Genomic DNA, 23,174 nt, shown 5'->3' with positions numbered 1-23,174 from the left:
GCCAAAATGTCGGGTGAACAAAGAGACTTGAGCCGTCACCATTTTTTGGCCTCTTGTGTTCTATGTATGCAGACCAATTACCCATATGCAGATCTTGAGAACTGTTTCACTCTAATAGCCTATAAAGGGAACTGGGTCACCGAGTCCTCCAGCTACCTCAATAAAAAATGTCACAGATTAAAAATCCCTCAACAAAACCAGTCGAAAGGAAAGTGAACGTGAACTGACCTTCGCTGCATACACGCCTTGTCCTCTGCTGAAACATTAATCAGACATATTTTACACAAAAAATGTAACATATATCATATATAAGAAAAAAAATCCTGGTTCCCAGTTTTAAGAAATGTTCTTGCAGAGAGGAATACGTCACAGCCCTTTGTAGTTGCATGTGATGCTTGGCTACATATAAATTTTTAAAAAGTGCTGTACATAAATATATGATGGACGTATGTCGGGCTGAAAAAAACAATAACAACACACTGATGCATCATTGATTTATTTAGTTATTTATTAGTTATTTTTCAAGGCATAGCACTTTTTTACACAAAAAATTGTATGTAATAAATTAAAATGGATTGCTAGAAAATTCTGCACTGGTGAATGAATCATAAATGACTCTTTTTTTTTTTTAATTGCCGTTGGTTAGATGAAATCCTCTCACCTGTAGTGTATGAAGTTTACTAAAAGGGAACAACAGACACTGGAGAGGTATGGGCCGTGTTTGCTCTGTGATATTTGTGAAATATTGATGAAGGACTTTATGAAACAGTTGTGTAACAGTTGTACAAGTAGCAGAGTGAAGTTAATTTACAGTGTCGGTCCCACGGCAACATCTTTACAGTTGGCAATGTTAAACACAAGAGGGAAAACTCCACTACTTAACATTGAAGTGAGTATTTATTAATCATTTCAAAACCTCTCAGATCTATTTTTGGGAACCATCAGGAGGCCGCAAACCTTTTGCATTTCTTTGTTTGACATCATTTGCTGCTATAATTTGCCTCATGTTTCTAATCATAATTGAACGATATAGGGCCCATTTTCCTTCTACACTGGGTTTACACGTAACACGATTATCCCTGTTGAAACATGGTTTTATTATTCAATTTGTCTATTCTGTTGTATATTTTTCTATTTTTAAAACCCCCATTAAAGATTAGAAAATTATGAAAGATAGGTCCGTCAGCGCTTAAATAACATGAGTTGCTGGTATGTAGATTTATTCGTCGTATATGTTTGGAGTTTATTTGCATCCGGCACCTGCTCAGAGAGTTGCCTTTTGATCATGTCTTTTGCTCTTTTGATTAATTATTAAAAAAACTGCTCCTGCAACCCTTTTTGCACATGTTCCGGTTTGGCTCAAAGCTAAGCTATAGGAAGGTTTTGGTACTACTACCAGGTTTTGCTACTCGGAGGGCTAAAATGTTCTATTTGCCCTTTCTGAGACACTTTTGGTGAAACCACTTCCCTTTAAAAGTAATTTTTCAATCAGAACCACCGGTTTTAGCTTCATTGTTCCCCTTTGGTTTAAGAAAGTTGTGTTTTGATTATTTTTTTCTGAGATGTTTATAGATGCAACAATCTCTGGCATTTCTTGAGCTTTTCTGTTTCACTTGTGATGAGCTTTTAGACTGTCATGCATGGGCTTCTTCATCTCCGCTGGTCTCCTTACCTTATGTTTGTAGCAAGAATGGAGAAAAAATGCGTTCACTGCGAGGGCAGCAAGCTAAAACGAGCATAAGGCGAGTTCATCGAAAGGCTTTTCGCTTTACATCCGAGGATTTTTTTATTTCTTTTATTATGCAGTGACATTTACCAAATGTGGGTGTTTTTTGCTCTTTCCTGACAAGATATCAGATGTGCAAGTTGTGTGTATGTGGGGGGGTCTCCTCTATCTTTTTTAATTAAAGTTGTCTTATAATAATAACAATAATACATTTCATTTATGTTTATTGTTCTTATCTCAGCAGTGACGAGCCTCCAGTGAGCCACCGTCAGCCTGCTCTGAGCATTGTGCCTCAGACAGAAAAGGCCCCTCTTTAATTGCATATGCATGGCCCCTTGTGTGGAAGCAGTCAGTGTGTCAATAAATTATAGTAAAGGCCAGGACTGCTATCTAGAATATTAATCATCTCAGCTTTATCTATACTTGCTGTTACACGCCATTGTATGTCCTCCTCTTTGGATCAGCTGTGTGGGCCACATGACAAGACTAACGCAGGGACTTCCTATAGTCAACTTTATAAAACCATAGTTCGTCATCTCACGTACAGTACCAAACCATTTCAGACTTTTTCTTTTTTCAACAAGGAAAAATGTGGGGAAGGAAATTTCTGATAACAAAAAATAGTCAGATATGATATATATATACAGTATATATATATATATATATATATATATATATATATATATATATATATATATATATATATATATTTTATTTTTTTTCTTAATTTTGTCTTGAATGTGTAATTTGTTTTATAATTTATTTCTAGAATAGTTATTTTAAGACACGTGGCTTCAGTTTAGACGTGGGTTTTACGATAAAAAACAAGATGCACAGATGTAACTGCCAGTTGTTGGGTATGTAGGGGGTGCTGCAAGTGAGGTGAAAGAAAAACATTCATAACCTTCAGCATTAGTTTCCCCCACTATCACAGTAATTTTCACCGAGTCACTATGACATTAGGATTCACCCATCCATGGGTCCTCAACAATGAATGCACCATTGGGTGATGACGTGTGTTGTGGCTCAAACAAGATGCTGCTGCAAAAAAAGAGTCAGATAAAATTCAATCTTGTGAGTTTCTGCAGTTGGCCTGAAATGTGAAAACGTGGATAAAGTTGGCTACTTCCAGAGAGTCTGGAGAAGGGTCACACACACACACACACACACACACACACACACACAAGGCAGTGCAGGGAGACGCAGAGAGAGAGGGAGGGAGGGGAGGGGACAGTGTGCGTCTGCAGTCACTTCCGCCATCCCTCTGACATGACAGACCTTTTCCCCTGACTGATTGCTTCCAGACTGCCTCGTAAAAATGCGGCGCAGTCCCGTGCGCCGTTTGGGCTCATTGCGCTGCGCTCCTGCTCGGCGCCAGTGGGGGATCCTGGGACAATGCGGGGTTGAGCCTTTGACTACCCCCATCGACACACACACACACACATACACACACACACACACACACCCTCCCTCCCCCGAACCACACGTCTCTCCTATCATCATTATCAGCCGCCCCCCCCCCCTGCCCTGCAGCGACACTGCCACATTAACATACTGCCGCCTGCACCTCCTCCCCCGGAGAGGCTGCTGTCTGTCTGGGGAGCGCTACCAGGCTGCGGAGGAGACACACACACACACACACACACACACACACACACACACACACACACACACACACATGCATGATGTTGTTTTCTAAATTGAAGATTCTTATTCATCCTGAATTCATGCAGCACAGTGTCAGTGAAGGATGCTGTGGAGAGCCGGTCCTCTGACAGGTGCTGTTGATCTTTTCTGTTGATGTAGTTTGGTGTCTTTTACAGGTTATACGGTTCCGGCTCTCTATGCCAATAAACTGAACCCGACTTCACTCACGTCAAAACATGTTCACTGCCTCTTTGGTGATGGTTAAGTCATGTAGGCTATAGATATCATTTTTTTTTAAAATAACAGACTCACTTAAATATATCAAAACTGCATGTAATAGTGTAAATAGATCAGATCAAGCCACTGTGCCTGTAACAATAAATATGGATGTATCTCACAAAGACAGTAATTGTAAGTGTGAGGATGCTGTCACTGTCACGGATGTGTTGTCATGAGGAAGGAAAAGGAAATCGATCCTCGGCCGGTGGAAAGTTGGAGGAGGCAACTGGATGAAGAAAGGTTGGTGGAAACTGTTGTGTTGATAATTAAGACAGGCACACACACACACACACACACACACACACACACACACACACACACACACACACACACACACACACACACACACACACACACACACACACACACACACACACACACACACACACACACACACACACACACACAGAAACCCAAACGTCCAGAGGGCGGCAGCAGCGCGCTCCCGTCTGTCTCGGACATGCTGGCTCTCCTTCCGGTTATATTCCCTAAATTCAGTCTAGCAGGTACCACTTCTCTGCCCCCTCCCCTCGCTCGTGGGAAATGACCTTATATATATAGTCCAAAATCATAATCTTATACAGGCCCAGTCAAGCCCGAGAAAAATATTTAGTTAGTTGGATTAAAAAAAGAAATAAAGAAAGGGTGCAAAAGCTGCCTGAGAGGCTGCGCACAGGGCGATAAAACCCAAGCGGGTTAAAACAAGCTAAATTATCCCAAGTTTTTTGACATGATGACACCAAGCATTGGTGATTTTGAGCAGAAAAGGGGGGAGTTTGCAATATATTGACTGTTGCGCAACGTGTAATCCGTTGATTTGGCTCATTACAACCTTAATTCATACACATTTTGAACCTATATATGCATATGTATATATATGCTTATATCTACTGTTCATTTAACATTCAAAGGTTGAATCAGAAATGACTTTAAATGTGGAGTTCGTATCTTTGGCCCTCATCTCAACTCCCTGTAGTCCCACAGCCTTGTGCTCCCCATCTTCAACTTAGCACACAAACTTGTTTTTTTCCAGATTTATATTTCCTATTTTTTAATTCCTCAACTCCTCCTTATGTGTGTGCGTGTGTGTGTGTGTGTGTGTGTGCGTGTGTGTGTGTGTGTGTGCGCGCGCGCGCTGTGGGCTCCACTTGATCTGTTGTTTGCGCAACACAATCACATTTCTCTTAAGCGACAGGGTGTCTAGACACACACGTGACCGGGCGCGTCAATGCGCACTGGAGACTGGAGACGGAGCAAGGGCACCGGAGCCGTGCGCCTCGTTCACAGACACAGAGCCTCCTGCGCCCCTCGGGATCACTCGGCGGGCTCGCGCGGTTTTCTCCCACGCTCGCACGCAGGAAACTTTCGTGTGAGATTAGGCGAGGGTGGATTATCATCATTATTATTTTTCTCCCCGTATTTCGAAGGGATTCGGCAACTGAAGTAGTTTTTTTTTTTTGCGCGACGCTCGGCGCTTGGACGTAGCCCGAGGGTCTCTCTCTCTCTCTCTCTCTCTCTGTCTGTCTCTCTCTCTCTCTCTCTCTCTCTGTCTGTCTCTCTCTCTCTCTCTCTCTCTGTCTCTCTCTCTCTGTCTCTCTCTCTCTCTCTCTCTCTGTCGAGATTCAGTCCCCGATCTGATCGCTGGCTCCTCGGACGAGACTCAGTTCCACATCCTCTGCGAGACGAGCGGCACATTTAGGCGACGGCGGACAAACACATAGAAGGACAGAAACGGACGGAGAAAGGAGAGAGCCCCGCACACTGCGCGTAGTCGGATCGAGGATTCTGCTGGATTAATGTTCCTGAAGACACAAGCGGCGAGCCTCGCGGGTTTTCTCTCTCTTCATGGGATAAATGCGATCGCGTTTGGCTTCAGTCTCGATGCGCGCGGAGAAGCGTTTTGACAATGTTTTTGTAGGCTTCTGCTGAAAAGAATCGACGCGGTGTGTGTGTGTGTGTGTGTGTGTGTTGTAACGGGGTCAGCTCGCGGCGCCGGGCTGCACATCACCTCCCAGTGAATCCGGACGCGTCCCGGGCTCCGCGCGTCTGTGCCGCGGCCGCAGCGACCCGAGGCGCTCAGGCTGCTCGGTTCGGCTCTCACAAGCCTGCGTCTCCGACGCCCCGGGGGCGATGGTTGTTTGCCCCCACAGGCGACGCTCGACTGTCCCGTGAACCTCGGCTGCCGCTCGGCGACCCAGTGCGCGAGGCGACGGCGACGGAGACTGGCGCATGCCGCAGATCCCCTCCGCTTCTCCGGCGCCCAGCTTTTCCAGCGTATCCTCTCAGGCTGCTTGTCGTCGCCTGGACTCGGATCCCGGAATCTTCATGATTTGCGGACACCATGCTCGTTTTTTAGCCGGGGAACCCTCTTTTCGTCCCGCATGTTCAGGACCAAACGATCGGGGCTCGTCCGGCGACTCTGGAGGAGCCGTGCGCCCGTGGAGGGCGACGGGGAGGCGGATAGGGGGACGCATGGCTCCGGGGGCTGCTGCATGGGCAAAGCGACAAAGGTGGCCAAGTCCAGCGCCGGGTCGGAGGCCGAACTGAAGGCGCTGACCCACTCGGTCCTGAGGAAGGTCAAAGAGAAACAATTGGAGGTGCTCCTGCAGGCGGTGGAGTCCAAGGGGGGCGCGCGGAGCCCCTGCCTGCTCCTGCCCGGCAAAGTGGACGCCAAAGTGGGTCAACAGTCTTACTCGCTCCCCATGCTGCTCTACAAGGTGTTCAGGTGGCCGGACCTCAGGCATTCCTCGGAGCTGAAGAGGCTGTCGTGCTGTGAATCCTACGGGGAAATCAACCCAGAGCTCGTCTGCTGCAACCCGCACCACATGAGCAGGCTGTGTGAACTCGGTGAGTCGGATTTGTTTTTGCTTATTCTTAATAAAATGATAATCCCCAGGGCAAAAGGGAAAAGTACTGAAATTGCAGTCGCATTCCTCCCAGTGCTCTTAAAGGGCTAATTAGCCTAATTCAAATGACATCACCCCTCTTGGCACAGTCGTCTCCAGTTTCCATAAGGTCAAACTTGACCGATGTGGAGATTGTGCCAAGTGGACCTCCTCCTCCTCCTCCTCCTCATCCTCTTCCTCTTCCTCCTCATCCTCTTCCTCCTCATCCTCGTCCTTCTCGGCCACTGTTGTGTCCTTACATTTGAATTTGGGACGTTACGTTAAAAAATATTCTCCAACCCCTATAATCATATGTTGTTGTTGTTGTTGTTTTTTATATTACATGTGTTGATTTCCCAACAAGGATCTGTTTATTAGTGCTGCCGTGCACCCGACCATAACGACATGTTTCCCTTGGCACCCTCACGGCGCCAGGACTCCAAAACGAGCGGTTTTATTCCAAACTTTAAGAAATCGGGATATTTTTCCAACTCAATCAAAGCCCCCGCTTTTTTTTCTTTTCTTCTTCTTCTTCCTTTTTCTTCAAACAAACAGCCGGTCTGGCATTTCGACATTTCACAATTGGCATTTCCAAAGTGCAAAGCGACTCCAGCCAGGGCTTTACAGTCTTTCCACGCTGAAGTTTCCAGGGCCCGTGTGTGTGTTCGTGTGTGTGTGTGTGTGTGTGTTCATGTGTTCGTGTGTGTGTGTGCGTGTGTGTGCTTGTGCTTGCTTGGCGTCCCGGGCCAAAAGAGGCCCGTATCTCAGTTTGTCCTAGACGCTGATAGTGGCCCTCCTGGCGCCAGGCGGCCCCCTGTTTATCTGCCTGCCAATGAAAGGCAATAGCCGCCGGCCGGCCTCTGCTTTCCTCCGCAGGCCGAGCTGACAGACACAAACCCCTCAAGAATGAAACAGCTCTTATCATAAAGTTTAGATCTCTCTCCCTTGTTTCACCCCCTAAATATGCTTATGCTTCTTTTTTTTTCTCCCCCCTCATGCAGAGTCTCCTCCTCCTCCATATTCGCGCTATCCCATGGACTATCTTAAACCACCAGGTGAGCTCGGCCTCTATGAATACAAACATGCCAATGTATATTTATATATGAACGACCATCTTGTGTTCATGAATGTTCATGTGTTGTCTGACATTACATATTACATATATAGTTTTACGCAATAAACACTACTCACTACCCATCCCTGAAGTGTGTGCGTTCGTGCGTGTGTGTGTGTGCGTGTGTGTGTGTGTGTGTGTGTAGGAAATGGCTCCATGTTATGTTGTGATTTATGATAGCAGAGTGGCATGCCCGGCTGGCAGGGCAGTTCTCGCATGGCTGTCAGCCAGGGCAAAGCACCACAAAGTTGAGATACCAGCTATAGACTGACGGGTAACGTCACCGGGCCATATTGTGTGTGTGTGTGTGTGTGTGTGTGTGAGAGGGAGTTGCACATTTGTCCATTTATCCATTGTGAATCGCAGAGAGAAAAACAGACAGACAGACAGACAGCGGCGTCTCTAGAGCCAGCCGGTCTTCATCAACTTTATCAATCCAATTTTTAAAGCTGAGGGATTGTGTGTGTGTGTGTGTTTGTGTGTGTGTGTGTGTGTTTGTGTGTGTGTGTGTGTGTGTGTGTGTGTCTCACAGTCCCACTTCTCTGTTTGGATGGGTTTGTTTTGGATCATATTTTCATACGATCTTACAACACTTTGCCTCAGAGCGTGGCTCCGTCGAGGCATCGGTTTTTAATTTTCTGAAACCTCTCCCTTGGCTCCTTTGCTCACTTTACCCCCGTGTGGCTGCGGTGTCAGTGCAGGAAAAGCTCAAGAGTTAAACAATGACCAGTCGGCCGACCAGCCGTCCAGTTAGTCAGGAGAAGGTGAAAGTGGCTTTCAGTGAGTGGAAACAATAGGAAGTCATCGCGGCTGCAGCTGTGCTTCTTCAAAGCTCCCACCCTCTCTCTGTCTTTGTCATCTGTATGTACCAGGCTGTAGCGATATTGCTTTTACACGTAAAGCATCTCCAGAACCCTAGGCACGATCAGAAATGGATCCAAAACATTGAGCAAAGTCTGTGGTACTTTTTTTTGTACTCAACCCTCTGCTGATGTGACGTGCGTCTCGGGGGTAGATCCAAAGAGTTCATTTGGAGACTTTCCTGTGATGAAAGGAAATAAGAAGGTAAATAGGAAATGCAGGCTGGATGCAGACAAAGGAAATGATTATATAACTCATGTTACTGCCCCGGTTCCCCTTTCAGAGCGAATACCTAAATTCGGTGCGACTGTGTGGGAATTTAAACGTTGCCAAGTCGAGGAACGGAACAAGACGAGGAAAATATCATCAGGCCGCTTTTTCTGTCTCCAAGTAGAAGTTTTATGGACTTTTTTTTTTTTTTTTTAAATGAATGGAGCCTTCTTTGAAATCATGTTGGTTTTTCTTCACAAGTGAAAAAGTGCAAAAGTAACTAGCTCACCTGTCAAGCTACTTCCTTGTTTGGTTGCACTGCAGCTGCAGTTGTGGTTAATCAAAGGAGACTCTGTCTGTATCGAGGAGCGAGGGTGAAAGACAACATATATTAATAGGACAATGGAGCAGACTGGTGTGTACTCACACACACACACACACACACAGGGCAGATGAGCTTATCATGCAGAAAGATGCCCCCCCCCCCCCCCCAGTGCCTCAGGCGAGCTGTCAGTCATCATCTCCTTCCCCTTACTGCAGGCTATCAGGATTTTCTATACTGCTCTTTGCATTTGACTCCATGTACGGCTGCGTCAAATCACCATGATATTCGGAAAAAAATCAACAGTCAACGTTAACAACGCAATTAAATGTGGGTGAAAAAAAGCGGAAGAGCGGTGCATTTTTATGGTGATGGTTTTATGATTCCGGCGAACAGGAAGTGGGGTTTATACGTGTCAGGGAGCCTGTCTGCTCCGGCAGCGGCAGCGGCAGCGGCAGCGGTCAATATGAAAGCAGCCCAGACGTAAAATGCTACCTTGTTTCAGCTCTGGGGAATATAAATCACACACTGTTTAGCTCTTTCTCATCAGTGCCCCCCCCTGCCCTGTGGTCAGCTGTGAACTGTTGCCCGGGAGACCAGGGCAAGGCTGCTGGCAGCCAATGAAAGCCAGGCAGTGCCCCCTTGCATCTCGTTGCTGCGACCGCAGCGCCACAGCCAGTGTCCGGACAGGGCAGGGTGGCGGGGAGCACACATAGGGCTCGCAGTGAAACCGCTCCTCTGTGCGCCGTTTCCGAAGCGCTTCCTAGCGGCCGCGGCTCTGCTCACACAGGAGGCCAGTGAGACAATCTGTTCGACAGGGAGTGGAAGTATTCAACAGAAACGCCATCCTCCTCCTCCTCCCCCCCCTCCTCACCATATGTGGATGAAATGCTCACTGAACCCCCACACGCTGTATGGCAAGAATCCTCCTTTTCCCCCCTCCTCCTATTTGCATTTTGTAATTTCAGCTTCTTCTTCTTTATTTTTTTTTTACTACTGCTGAACGCAGCAGTCGCGAGCATGCGCCTCACCAATACAGCCATCAGAGAAAAAAACAAAACTGCACTCCAGAGTCACAATCCAGTCAGAGCGGAGGTGACCACCGTCACACACCGTGGTGCGATGGATGGTAGGTGTAGAGCAACATTGACGTGCCGCTAAAGGAATGTACCATTAACGAATTCCAAGCTGCAGCAGCAGCAGCAGCAGCAGCTCTGCGGCAGAGCGAGCCCCTCTCCCAGCGGTGTGCTCCGCTCCGCTCGGCGCACACTGCAATTTTGTTAGAGCCCCATTCAGGTGTCGTGTTGAAACTAGTCGACTTTGTGTGTCTCAGTGGGAGAGTTCGGCCGTTCGAAATGCAAAGAGAGGGGGTTTCTGCTTGCTTGGGCAGCGGCAAGAAAATGAATGGTGAACTCCATTCAAGGCCTTCATCGGCGTATCCTGTTCAAATTGTGAAATCTAAGGGAGCCACACATAGTTTTTACTTATTTTGATTAATTTATTTCTGATGGACCTTTGCCTTGGGAGGGGAAGGCTCTGATTCTTCTAGAAAAAACATCCAAATTACAAAAATAGAACACAAACGGTTATCAGACCAATTTGGAGAGCTATTAGAGAACCAGTCTTGCAGGGATTGATCTGTATTTGGTTATTGAGCGTGAATCGGAGTCCCCGGGCCCAAACTCTCAGCCTCAGTCATTAGCGGAGAGAACGCGGCTCTTTCCAGATCAGCAGACCGTCTATGCGGAGATGCGGGGCTAACGTTCCTCCTGAAGCGGTGGATTATGGGGGATTAACAGGGCTGTAAGAAACTCACTCTTGCTGTAAGTCTTCACTGTGTGTCTGTGTGTGAGTGTGAGCTTCGTCGTCAGCGTCTTCATTAGGCATTGATTTCACTGGAGTGATTGACGGCCTCACAGCTGCTGCTGCTAACACACGCACACACACACACACACACACACACACACACACACACACACACACACGCACACACACGCACACACTGTACTAATTCAAAGTCTCTCTCCATTAGATTCTCCAGACTCTGGACCTTCATCCAGTGATACTGGGGGAACCACATACTCGGCCCCTGTGGGGCTTTCAGGTAAACATTATTTCCCTCTATTCATCCCATATGACAGTCATATTCTTTTCTTCTTTTCTTCCCTTTTCCTTTGCATTCCTCCCAGCATACACACACTCATCTCCCCTCCGTATTTGTGACGAGGAGGCTGTGATTGTGGGGGCCCCTGCTTCCCCTCTGTAATAAAAAAAGAAAGGAGAAAGAAAACAGCCCAGTGAAGGAGGGAGGTGTATTTCTCCCACATCCACATAAATTCCTCCCTCCTGGCTCTTTGAACAACACTCCTCTCTTCTCCTCTTCCTCTCCCAGTCCCTCTCATCCCTTCCCCGTGTTATGTTGTAATGGAAGACAAACACGCTCAGCATTTGTTTGGAGAAGAATATGCTCTGTGCGTGCAACATTGTGTGTGTTGGGGGGGGGGGTTTGTTTGGGTGTGTTTGTGCGTACAGGGGGACGACCTTGTAGAGGGTTAACTCTTCTCTGACGTTCTCCCGTGTGTGGATAAAAGCAAGACACTGGCACCTTTCTTTCTTCCATCTGTCATGCAGGAAGTGTTTTCGGGCCTCCTCAGCTTTACTCCCATAATCCCTTTTGGCAGCGTTTGCCTTCCTCACCCGGCGCCCTTATCCACAGGCAACAGCATAAGATGGTGTCCGCGAGAGAGAGAACGAGTTTTGCCCTATCCGCCGCCTGATCGCGCTCAGCGCTGTTCTTTGCTTTCCTTCGCCTCAGATGGTTCTCATTACTGGGCCTTTAAAGCCTGTTTTATGTCAGTTGGTGTTCGCTGCCCATTCCCCCCCTCCCTCCTTTGTTTGGTGGTAGGGGGATGGAGGGGTTAGACTGCCTGCCTGCATATGTGTGTGTGTTCTTAGATGAGAGAGGAGATTGGAGCAGTGCTTAAAAGAACAGAGGAACCAAAAATCAACCTCCTCCTCCTCCTCCTCCTCCTCCTCTTCCTCCTCCAGACCCCCAGATGGACACTAAAGTCCTCCCTGTGTGCATTAAGTAAAGACACATTTTAGACCCAGTTGAAAACTGTGAAACCCAAGAACCGGTGTCTTAACGGGCTCCCCATGCTCCCTCCCGTACTCCTTCCCTTCCTCAGCAAGGCGTACACGTTTACCCCTCCTCCTCGCCTGTTTTCCTTCCTGGCGAGGATGACATGGCAGTGGCGGGGCCAGTGCTGCACTGAATGGGCCCCCTCTGTAAAAGCAGCAGAGGTAAAAAGGCCGGGGCTGGATGGCCCTCCCGCTCTGCCCTCACGATGTCTCTGGCCAGCCCAAGGAAAGGGGAAAAAAAAAAAACAGGCCGCTCCGTTCCTCCTTTTCCCCCTCCCTCACAATCCCTCCCTCCCTCCCTCCCCCCCTCCCCGCTTCTCTCCTTCGCTCCCTCCCTCTGGGGCCCTGACAAAAGAAACATGGCTCTCACAGAGGCCCGCTGCTGACCTTCTAATTCACTCACTCTGCCCTTTTTATGTTCTTCTCCAGACATATTTGCAGAGAGGAAGGAGGAAGAGAGAGGAGGGTGGCTTTGAGGGAAGGAGGGAATATAGCAAAGTCTTGAACTGTTACAGTTTTTTTTGCATTGCAGTAGAATTTGTAAAGCGGCTGTGGCCTTTCTCTGGAGTACAAAAAAAAAATCCCCATTTATCTGGAAAGCAGAGTTAAGCAGAGTTGACGAGGTCAGAGGGAACATCCCTGTCTCCTCCTCAGAGAGCCAAGAGCATCCGGGCTGGAAGGAGTTAAAGTGAGCTGCGACAGCGACAAGCGCAAATGCAAACTAGGCTGCCTGCCAGGCTACCAGCTCCAAAGCTCCTCTTGCTGGCTCACGTCATTGGCTTGGAACAGAGCGGAGAGTGGTGAAGAGGAGAGGAGGGATGATGGCTGGAGGCCTGGAGGCCTGGAGCTGGGTGTCGGGGTGCTGATCTCAGTTTGAGCTGGGGGTGTGGGCTTAGCTGTGGGGTTAGGTTCACCCAGGAAATGAAGAGAGAGAGAGATACCAAGAGAGAGATTCTGTCATGGGAGCTCAGGTCGGGGTTAAGAGGGCGCTGGATTGTTGGTTATGACTCGAGCGTTCGAGGATATATTTTTAAGTATATGAACAGTTCGGGTGACCCGCGTAGCCACGTGTCCATTTGGACATGTTTTAATATTTATTCTTATTTTGATGTAGGACCTCTGTGATCGTGGCGAGACAGAGCTCTTGGCTATGGGACAAAGTGTGGATGTGTTTGTGTGTGTGTGTGTGCTCAGCTTTTCCATGCCAGTGCTGCAAATGACCTTAGTTTTGATCCCGATACAGAAACAGAAGTTTGACATATTTCGACTGGGCTTTTCACCATTGTCCCATTAAAAAAACAATCCACGTTTTCTCGAATGTTGCATGTTTTGCGCAAGATCTTTCTGTCTAAAATTGGCCAAATTTTGAGTTGAGTTTGGAACCGTCTTGCCAAAGCAAACAGGAATATGAACCCGAACAGACGCTCAGCGGCAGTTTTCTGCAACCGAAAGTGTTGATACTTCGCTCCAAAGAAGCACCGAGGGTCACGGCCCAGCTCTAGTTTGCAAATATACGCATTGAGTCTTCTCTGGAGGTGAGTTATGGGCATATTTTTGTGCCATGCTCTTATTGGTTGTGTAGCATTGATGTGTGTGTGTGTGTGTCAGTGGCATGCCTGCTGGTGCCACCGGGGACTGACCCGGAGTGCCTGTGTGTAAGAAGATCCAGTCGGGCTGCGCACACACACACACACACACACACACACACACACACACACACACACACACCAATACATACACACAGACGGGCAGATAGAGTGACCTGGTGCGAGCCCTGGCGCACGGCCGACTGTCACACAGGCGCTTCCTCCCAATGCGGGTTAAATTTAGGCTTCGTTGTATTCTTACACCACCGGCCAGTCACCTCGCACGACAGACAGACGGCCCGGCCCATCAGTCAGTCAATTAGTCATCCCGTGAATCGGCTGGAGGTATAACCTTCATCAGGGGCTCTGACAGAGATTAAATTTAGTCTTGGCACCTCAGGTCATTAAATCAATCTAGCTCTGCTGTCATGGGGAGGCCCCCCCCCCCCCCCCCCCCCCCCCCCCCCCCCCCCGAAGAAACGGCCCATTTTTGGTCCAGGCGGCGTGAAGGGGAGGCCCCCGTATGTTGTGATGTTTTGAACTCATCGCATTTTCTGTGAGATTCTTTTTGGAAGCGCAACTTAACCAGCGATAAACAGCTCAACTCTCAGACACAGAGAACCCCCAGTCTGTTTTTCTCTCTCTCGCGCGCGCGCGCTCGCTGCATTCCTGCCTTGTTTGGGTTAGTAGGCAAAGGAAAGGGCTGCGCAGGATATGACCTCATGTCTTTGAGGAAAAGGCGAGCGGACAGGGAGGCAGCCGAGGCCTCGTCGTGACGGAAAACAAACACTGGAGTGCATACACCAGAGTGACGGGAGGGAGTTAGAGAAAGAGAGAGACAGAGAGAAAGAAACTAAGGATTTTATATAATTTTTGTGACCTCTACTAGGATATAAATGTTTATGAAGTAGACTATTACATCCAGGTGACTTGACGTCTTCATAAGAAAATGAACACTTTCTTCACTGTAACACCGTTTCTGTTTTGGTTGAATCTTTTTTTTTGTTATTTTCCCCCCCTTGCTTGATGAGAAAGTGGAAGGAATAAAGAGGGAGAGAAGATGGCGGCTTTGGGTGGAGGGAGAGATGGCCGGCAGCTCTGCTCTGTTCTCTGTAATTTGGAGGCGGTGTGTTAGCCAGCGAGTCGAGCAGAGCCGGGCCGCTCCGTGCCGGGCCAGGATCTCTCATTACTCCCCACTTCCTCTCCTTGCGCGGCAGCCAAGCCGCCTCTTGGCAAGGGACTTAATTTTGGTTTTGGCCGTCCTCTGTTCCCCACCCTGTGTCATTATGTTGCACAAATCGAAAAAACAGCACGCGGAAGATGGAGAGAGAGAGAGAGAGAGAGAGAGAAGAAGGGAGGCGAGGATAGGGCAAAGCGTGACGGGCCTTGCGAAGCTTTTCTGGCCTTTTTTTCTCCATTTCTGGAGTGCAGCGTCAGGGTAGCGATTGCAGTTTGAACACATTTGCCTACCTTAGCATAGCCCGTTTACTGAAAAAGGTGGGCTATGCAGATTTGGCGCCACGCCCGAGCTGGAGGGAAGCCCAGAACAAGATGAACATTGTTTTGGTTTGCAGTCACTCTGTGGAAGTGGATTTTCATATTACCACAACGCATGAAGATATAAAGAGGATACGGAGAGAATGTGTGTGAAGGAGAAAGAGGACGAGACGACCCCCCTCCTTTCAGCAGAATAAAGATAGAGTGTGTGTGTGTGTGCGTGTGCCAGAGTTCTTGTGTGACACACATGGCGTCTGTCTCCACCCTCCTGCCTGCTCATTCATGTAGTCACTTTGTCTTTTGTTTACTCAGACTGGCGGGGTGTGCATGTGTCTTTATCTCAGCGACAGACTCGGCCCTGTCTGCAGCCACATCTCTATCATAGGCCACAGTGCCAGGAGCATAACCACACACACACACACACACAGAGACACACACGCACACCCACACCCACACAGAGGTACATAATTATTAATACAAGAGTAACAACGCCATAAAAGCTCCGGCCGCGCACAACTGGCTCCGTTGGTTTTGGTTACGGCGCTCGTATTATTTAGTTCCCACGGTGTTCCGGTGCGACAACAATGTGGTTGATTGTTCAGCTTGTCTGTCCATCTGCCCGTAGCCTGTGGGTGATCTTCTGACATGTGTGTTTGCAGAAGTGAGCTGATGACATCATTACGGCCCGCCTGGCACCGTGTGTCCAACTAGCCAGTGTTTATTTGTCCTGTCACCCTGGGAAATCTGGCCTGCAGGGGACTGTTTGTGTGTGTGTGTGTGTGTGTGTGTGTGTGTGTGTGTGTGTGTGTGTGTGTGTGTGTGTGTGTGTGTGTGTGTGTGTGTGTGTGTGTGTGTGTGTGTGAGGGTCAGCATGATGAAGTGTTTGAATAATAACTGCAGGAGTTGGGAAGGAGTTGTCACAGGGGGTGTTACAGGGGTACAAAATGTCCTTCAGTATCCTCCTGTACAGCGCAGCGATAATGTGCATACAAATTGGAGGATTTCCCCGGTTAATCGTGGAACCTTGGTGTTTTAAAAAAATCTCAAACGAGGAGAAAACACAATTCCCGGGTGACATCAAGACATGTGGATCACGTAATCACAGCAGAAACCTCCACTCAGAGAGAAAATTACACTGTAGATGGGGGCATTAGGAAAACATGCTCCATTTCTTTCTCCTTATCTCCTCCTGGCCGTGGCCGGATGGTTCATGTTAGCGATGGCGTGTCTGCAAGTCATTCTCTCTATCTGTGTTTCTGCATGGAGTCAGATCTGTAGATAGCGAAACTGTGCCACTCCCCTGTGTGGTTTTCCTGCCATCAGGGCTTATTTCGGCTTCGTCAAATGGGGGAAGGAATACACATCTTCTCACGTAACCCGCCGCGCTAAAGAGGGACTTCCTCTGTCACCTACTAAACCCACTCAATCTGTCTGTCTGCCTTTCTACTGAGCCATATGCTTAAAAGTAGTGCTCCAGCAAAATATGTACTTTGATGAGGAAGATTAGGTACAACTAGTTAACATGACGAATAATTTTACTGTTTTGTGACTAATCTTGAAGGGAAAGTGCACCAATTTTACACATCAAGTCTGATTCCAGTTTAAGCATATGTTCCTAGAAAGAGCTTGTGGAATTGAAAAAGAAGTGAGAATACCAGGCCTCCGTAGCCAGCTCCTCATCTCATGTAGCGCGGGGCTACACTAACTAATACTAGCGTTAACCTGGCTCAAATTTATGAGGCTGGTGGCGTCGTATTGATGTGAGATGAGGACTAGTCCCCTGCCATCGCTGCGCCGATTGGCCAAGCATTCTCTTTTCGGAGAGAGCCGCCTCCCAATCGAATTTCTTGCCGCAGACGAAAGTGAAGTGAACACAAACCGACAACAAACACGCTGTTGAGGAATCGTTGGGACCAAGTCTTGTTGCGAGCACAGAGAAAAAATGCGCCGGCTTTCGCTACAGACTGAAACACGCAGTGGTTGAGCATATACGGCATGGCAGAGGGAAACGAAAGGAATGCCTCCGGGGTGACCCTCGACCTTTGGAATAGACTTTCCCCGGCTCGGGAGAGGGTGTTGACTTAGAAAATAAGGCAATGTAAAGAGTCCTTCCTTCCCCCTTGAGCTGTTTCCTTCATGTCTTTCTCATTCCTCCCTTCAGCCGCCTTGTGCGTGTCTGATGACGACAGTGTCATTAAGGTCTGAGCTGCGAGAGACGCGCGCACGCACGCACACACACACACACACACACACACAGAGCTCTCAGGGATCGATACGAGACAGTTCTCATGAGCCTCCTAACTATTTACTGATGTTGATAGTGTTGTGTCGAGACCTGAAGGTTGAAAATTGTGTGTCTGTGTCTGTGTCTGTGTGTGTGTGTGTGTGTGTGTGTGTGTGTGTGCACGCACGCGCTTGCATGTGTCTGCATGAGGGCGTAGGCGTGTTACTCTGTGACTGTGTTGACTTCTAAGAATAGTAGTGACCTGGTGTGTGTGTGTGCGTGTGTGTGTGTGTTTGTGTGTGTGTGTGTGGAGTCAGACAGAGGTAATGATTAACCTTTCCAGACTGCGTTTGTGGCCCTGAAAGGAGCACCCAGTCTGTTATTGCCCCCCCCCCCCCCCTTCCAGCCATCCCTCCTCCTTTTCTACCTCGTCCAATTGTCTCAGCTAGCGTGGCGTCCACCCTGCGAGACAAATATTCCCCCTTTGTGCTATGGTTTCATTTACATTTATGTGCGTCTTTGAAGAGCACCCCTATCCCCCCCATTCCATGAGCTTATCCTTCATTAAATACCTCATTGGTGCAGATTGCTGTTGTACAGTGTTGCAAATAGCCAACATCCACATTACCGCTCATCAGCTGCTTCTTGATATTTCTTAGATTTGTTTTCCACAAGGCCTGTTATGATTATTATCATCGCGGTCACATGAAGCACTCCGCACCAGGCTGCTCCAGTATCTTTCGGCAACGATCTATCAGCATTTTAGCTTTTTTTCACCAGCAGGGAAGTCTTTTTAAAAAAAAATGTTTTATTCTTCTTTTGAATGGGGGTTACTTGTGGCCCCATGGGACAAACCAGAATGGGACAGACAGGCAGCAGACAACTGACAGAGGCGGAGAGGAGAGGAGAGGAGAGGAGAGGGCCGGCCTGACAGATGGCCCGGGGCTGTCGGCTAGCCAGCTTATCTCCAGTGAGGAGAAGCCTGAGACACATGGGCTGAGAGGCCGCAGAGCAGACAAGCAGGTGGGGGCAGCAGACAGATAGACGGACTAATGCTGCGATAGGCAGACACCCAGACAGATGCACAGACAGAGACTGCAGACGGCTCTGTGCGTGTTCAGGGGCCCGAGCTGATGGAATCACACACCGGGCACAGGGACTCTGACGACACCGGCTGACACACACACACACACACACACACACACACACACACACACACACACACACACGCGCGCGCGCATTCGCCCATTCGAGACGCACTTGAAAGTGTCAGACCGTAACATGAGGAGCTCGACCAGCAGACACCTCACACGTTACCACACGCACGCACACACTTTTCCACACAATGTTTTAAAATCAGTTAAATGAGTCTTGCACTTGGAATAGGGTGTGTTGGTACGGGGTCACTCACACTAGTGTGTGTGTGTGTGTGTGTGGGTGGGTGTGTGTGGTTCCGTGTTCAGCAGCATTACTCATGAGGTGTAAACTCATCTGCTGTCAGGACAAGCTGTGAACATACTCTTCTTAAGGCTGCGCCCCGCAGATAGAGGAGTCTGCCTGTCTCGCTTTCACTCTGCTGAAGTTCCTGAGTTTGGTTTTGTTCACGTGTGAGGACAGTTTGAGCTCGACTGAATCCTGTCGCTATATTTTTTTACATTTTTTTTTTTGTCATTGTCTCAATTGTCTCCTTGGATTTGTTTTCGGTTTTGTTCTTATTATCCGTGTTTGGAGGAATGAGAAGAATTCAGGGTAGCTGTTGTCCCTGCTGGACAAAAAAAAGGCCCTAAATCACTTAACAGAAGTGAAATAGAACACAGGCACTGTACTCAAATCGTATTTTCGATTTACCAGGAGTATTTTCATTTTATGCTACTTTTATGCATCCTATCCTCCACAGTGAAATATTGTTCTTTTTGTATATAATGAATTCATTGTAGATTCAGACTTTTCGATGCAAAACAAATGATCACCAGCGTATAAAATAGATTCCATTATCCAACATTGCTTATCTGTTGAAGTGGCACTCACGCCTGAAATGGTGAAAACTGTGGCATAAAGTTGTCTCTGGGCTCTGGAGGATGTCTAAGGAAATAACCTCTGGTGACGTCATAGTGATGTCATCAGATATTTACTCTTGGAGACTTTACATTTAGAACAGACAGGCTGTTTTACGAACTTGGGTCGTGGGTGTTGGGTATTTGCCAGCCATGGAGAGTCTTAAGAGGAAAGGGTCAGTGAAGGATCCAGCGTTTTCTGGAGCTTGGCCCACTAGAAGGACAAGGACCTGAAGACTTTAAACATCACTACTTTATTGGCCGACCCTCTCCTTCAACTTTTTTGCATTCACCCCTTCCCTTCTCTCCTCTCCCTCTTTTCTGAGAGGAGACGGGAGCAGAGGCGACGAGGGAGGGGAAGCGGGGCAGTTAGTGTAGGCCTGAATAGCAGGGTGTTTTCAGGCTGCAATGACAGGCTCAGACAGGCAGCCGCTCTAATGACCTCTGACGCCAAGGCCTGTCTCTCTCAGCAATAACAAACACACACACACACACACACACGCACACACGCACAGGGCCCCACAGGTGAGCTCCACCAGCAGGCCCTGTGTCAGCTGTCCAACTCGTCCTTCTTCTTGTTTAACCTCGCAGAGCAAAGCGAGGATCGGAGAATCCGAGAATCTGAGAATCTGAGAATCTGTTTGACATCAGCCCAAGACACAAGCAATCCTTTCTGTCTCTTATCTCAAAGATAAATGCTTTTTTCCTCCATTTAGTCTGAGGTAGATAACTGGGTACTTAGTTTCCCCCAGCACCCCGTAGGGACGGATTTACGATAAACTCCCCGAGGCTTGGCTCTGACCAACTTCAAAGAACACAGCCCCTCTTGTTTTACGGAAGGCATGCTTTCAGTTTTCCAACCCCCCCCCCCCCCCCCCCTTCTCTGTTTCTGTTTCAGTCTCTTCTCCCAGTGTTGTCTTTTTCTTCCCTCTTTCCCCCTCTTTCTACCCTGCGTCTAATGAAGGCTAATGACAGGCCGCGGTGAGGCCGCTCAGGCCGGTAGAGATCCTGCCGCATTAATGTGGCAGTTTGTCTCAGACGGGACCTTCCAAATTACCGGTTATGTTCACAGCTACCGCAGGATGAAAAGAGTCCGGGGGGGGGGGGGTTGTAGGTTGGGGTCGGATGAGGAAGGATTGGGGCGACTCAAATGGCTCTGAGAGGTGCTCTGTTCATTTTTTTTTCCCTCCCTCACATATATTTCCCCTCTTCAAGCTTTCTTAACCCTTGAATGTGTCTTTCATCGGGGCTGGGATTGAGTTTGTGTGTGTTGAGAGGGAGAGTGAGAGAGAGGAGAGAGATGTATATATTGATTGTTGAGCGAAGCGGCCGGCGACAATCAGGTGATTAGGTGATGTTGGGAGAGGAAGCAAAGTTGCAAAAGTAACAGTCAAAATATGTGAAAGCATTCCTTCCCTTCCGCGCCCCGCCCCCTCTTTCTTTCCCTCTTGCGCTCTCTCTGTCTCCCTCTATTTCCCTTGCGCCTGACTGGCTCCCACTTTGCTAGCTGGGAGTTGCTGGGAGCCAGATTTCTGTGGAATAGAGATATGAAGGGGGAAGAGGGACGGCGCAGGAGGCACACTAAAGGGAGACGGGAGAGTGAGGAGGTGTGTGTGTGTGGGGGGGGGGGTTTGGAAACTGGAGCATGGCCAATGCTACACTTCTTTTACGCTCAGGGGAAACTTTAGACGGGAGAGGCCCGGCTTGTCAACAAGCCAGGCCTCTCCCGTCTAAAGTTTGAGAGTTAACGTCCTGCGTCACTCCACAGCGAAATGCCGTGTGCTTCATCGTAGACAGGGGATGGTTTATGTGTTTATGTGACAGCCCCTCATCTTGTTTGCCGTTTGCGGCCTCGTCTTGAATTCAAACGTAGTTTCTGATTTCCTCTGGCCGGGCGAAGCATGTCGCCGACGAGAGGAACGGGACAGTCGATTGACGTCAGCACATTGTTGGCCACGCGGCTACAAAAATACAGCGAGCTAGACAGAAGATAAGCATTTAATGCCTAGACAAATATTGTGCTGCGTGTGGACACTTGCCTGCCAATGTCTCTGAGTTGCGTCTCCTGTCTGAAGTCCAGGAATTCCAACATGGTTTTCCTGTATGGCAGAAATTGAGGATGACAGTTTAGCTTTGGCACTCGACCAAAGCACATTCTCCATTTCCCAAAACAGGGATCAGGGAGAAGTTGTGGAGAATTAGAAATGTCTAGAAAGATGTTTCTGATCATATGGCGTCATCACAACCCCCCCCTCTTTTTCTTTACCTCTTCATCTGTGTTTTTTGAAATCCATTTCAGTGTCTTCATGATGTTAGTGCGCTCCTTACCACAGGTCTAACCGACTCCGTTCTCTGTTTCCTTCTTCAGATTCCCTGGCAATGCAAGAGTCTGGCGATCGGGCCCATTGGTGCGTGGTGGCATACTGGGAGGAGAAGACACGTGTCGGGCGCCTCTACTCGGTCCAGGAGCCCTCTCTGGACATCTTCTATGATCTACCTCAGGGGAACGGCTTCTGCCTGGGTCAGCTCTGCTCCGAAAACAAGTCCCAGCTGGTGCAGATGGTGCGGGCCAAGATTGGCTACGGCATCCAGCTGACGCGTGAGCCGGACGGGGTGTGGGTCTACAACCGCAGCTGCTACCCCATCTTCATTAAGTCGGCCACACTGGACAACCCGGACTCGCGCACGCTGCTGGTGCACAAGGTGTTCCCCGGTTTCTCCATCAAAGCTTTTGACTATGACAAGGCCGGCAGCCTGCGGAGGCCGAACGACCACGAGTTCACGCAGCAGCCTCGCACAGGCTTCACGGTGCAGATAAGCTTTGTGAAAGGCTGGGGACAATGCTACACCAGACAGTTCATCAGTAGCTGCCCGTGCTGGTTGGAAGTCATCTTCAACACCCGATAGCAGCAGCCTTCCTCCTATTCACCCTCCTCGCCTCATCTGTCCCCCCTCACAAACAGACTACACCTGCTTTCCCCTTTTTTTGTTCCAGAAGGTTCAAAGAGAGAAGAAGAAAGGTTTTAAAAGAAGAAGAAAGTATAAAAATTCTGACGGACTTTGTTTAATGAATGACAAAATTTAATTAAATAAAATAAGAAGCGAAAAATGTATTTTATGTTATATATAAATATATTATTAATTGTAAATATGAAGACGTTTTATATGCATCATTATTTATGTATTGTGCAATGTGTTGATGAAAAAGAAAATAAGATGCACTTTGCTTAATATAAATGCAAAACAAAGAAATGCCAAAATAAAAAAAAATGTACAAATAAGATTTTTTCCGTTCAATCTGTGACTTACCTTTGGGTTTGTGGCGGTTTCATTCAGCTTTTTCAGGGTGTTTATTTTCTGCTTTTATATTTTTGTGTTGTGCTTAATCCAAATTGGATTATTTGAATGGGTCCACATGACATTTCTCTAAAACCTGAAGAACCTGGTCTCTCTTTGCGGTCAGTTAACATTGGCTCGACTTTGTGTCCCAGGATGTTGTGTCGTGGACCGCCAAAGCGCTTCCCTGTGAGACATGAGTCACAGTGCGACGGAGCCATAACTCACTGTCCCTGCTCTCACAGACTCGTTATGCCTTTTAAAACTGACTGTCTCTCCCGAGTTATTTCGA

The 23,174-nt window shown here is 48.2% G+C and overlaps 1 protein-coding gene across 1 annotated transcript; it reads left to right on the top strand.

The window, feature by feature from the left end:
• Positions 1 to 4,862: 4,862 nt before the first annotated feature.
• smad7 (SMAD family member 7) lies at positions 4,863 to 22,827 on the top strand. The gene is made up of 4 exons (XM_035608373.2): positions 4,863 to 6,499; positions 7,539 to 7,592; positions 11,077 to 11,148; positions 21,915 to 22,827. Exons 1-4 carry the CDS (start codon positions 6,034 to 6,036, stop codon positions 22,451 to 22,453), a joined length of 1,131 nt encoding a protein of 376 aa, XP_035464266.1. The 5' UTR covers positions 4,863 to 6,033; the 3' UTR covers positions 22,454 to 22,827.
• Positions 22,828 to 23,174: the final 347 nt, after the last annotated feature.

The sequence above is a fragment of the Scophthalmus maximus genome, chromosome 20 (genome assembly GCF_022379125.1).
Source record: "Scophthalmus maximus strain ysfricsl-2021 chromosome 20, ASM2237912v1, whole genome shotgun sequence".
Lineage (NCBI taxonomy): Eukaryota > Metazoa > Chordata > Actinopteri > Pleuronectiformes > Scophthalmidae > Scophthalmus > Scophthalmus maximus.
This window is presented reverse-complemented; position numbering and strand designations above follow the sequence as displayed.

Excerpts from the sequence above, each read along its gene's own strand:
- smad7 (XM_035608373.2), top strand. The coding sequence starts at position 6,034 with ATGTTCAGGACCAAACGATCGGGGCTCGTCCGGCGACTCTGGAGGAGC. Across the intron at positions 6,500-7,538 it reads GAGCAGGCTGTGTGAACTCG|AGTCTCCTCCTCCTCCATAT; the intron begins GTGAGTCGGATT and ends CCCCTCATGCAG. Across the intron at positions 11,149-21,914 it reads GGCCCCTGTGGGGCTTTCAG|ATTCCCTGGCAATGCAAGAG; the intron begins GTAAACATTATT and ends TTCCTTCTTCAG.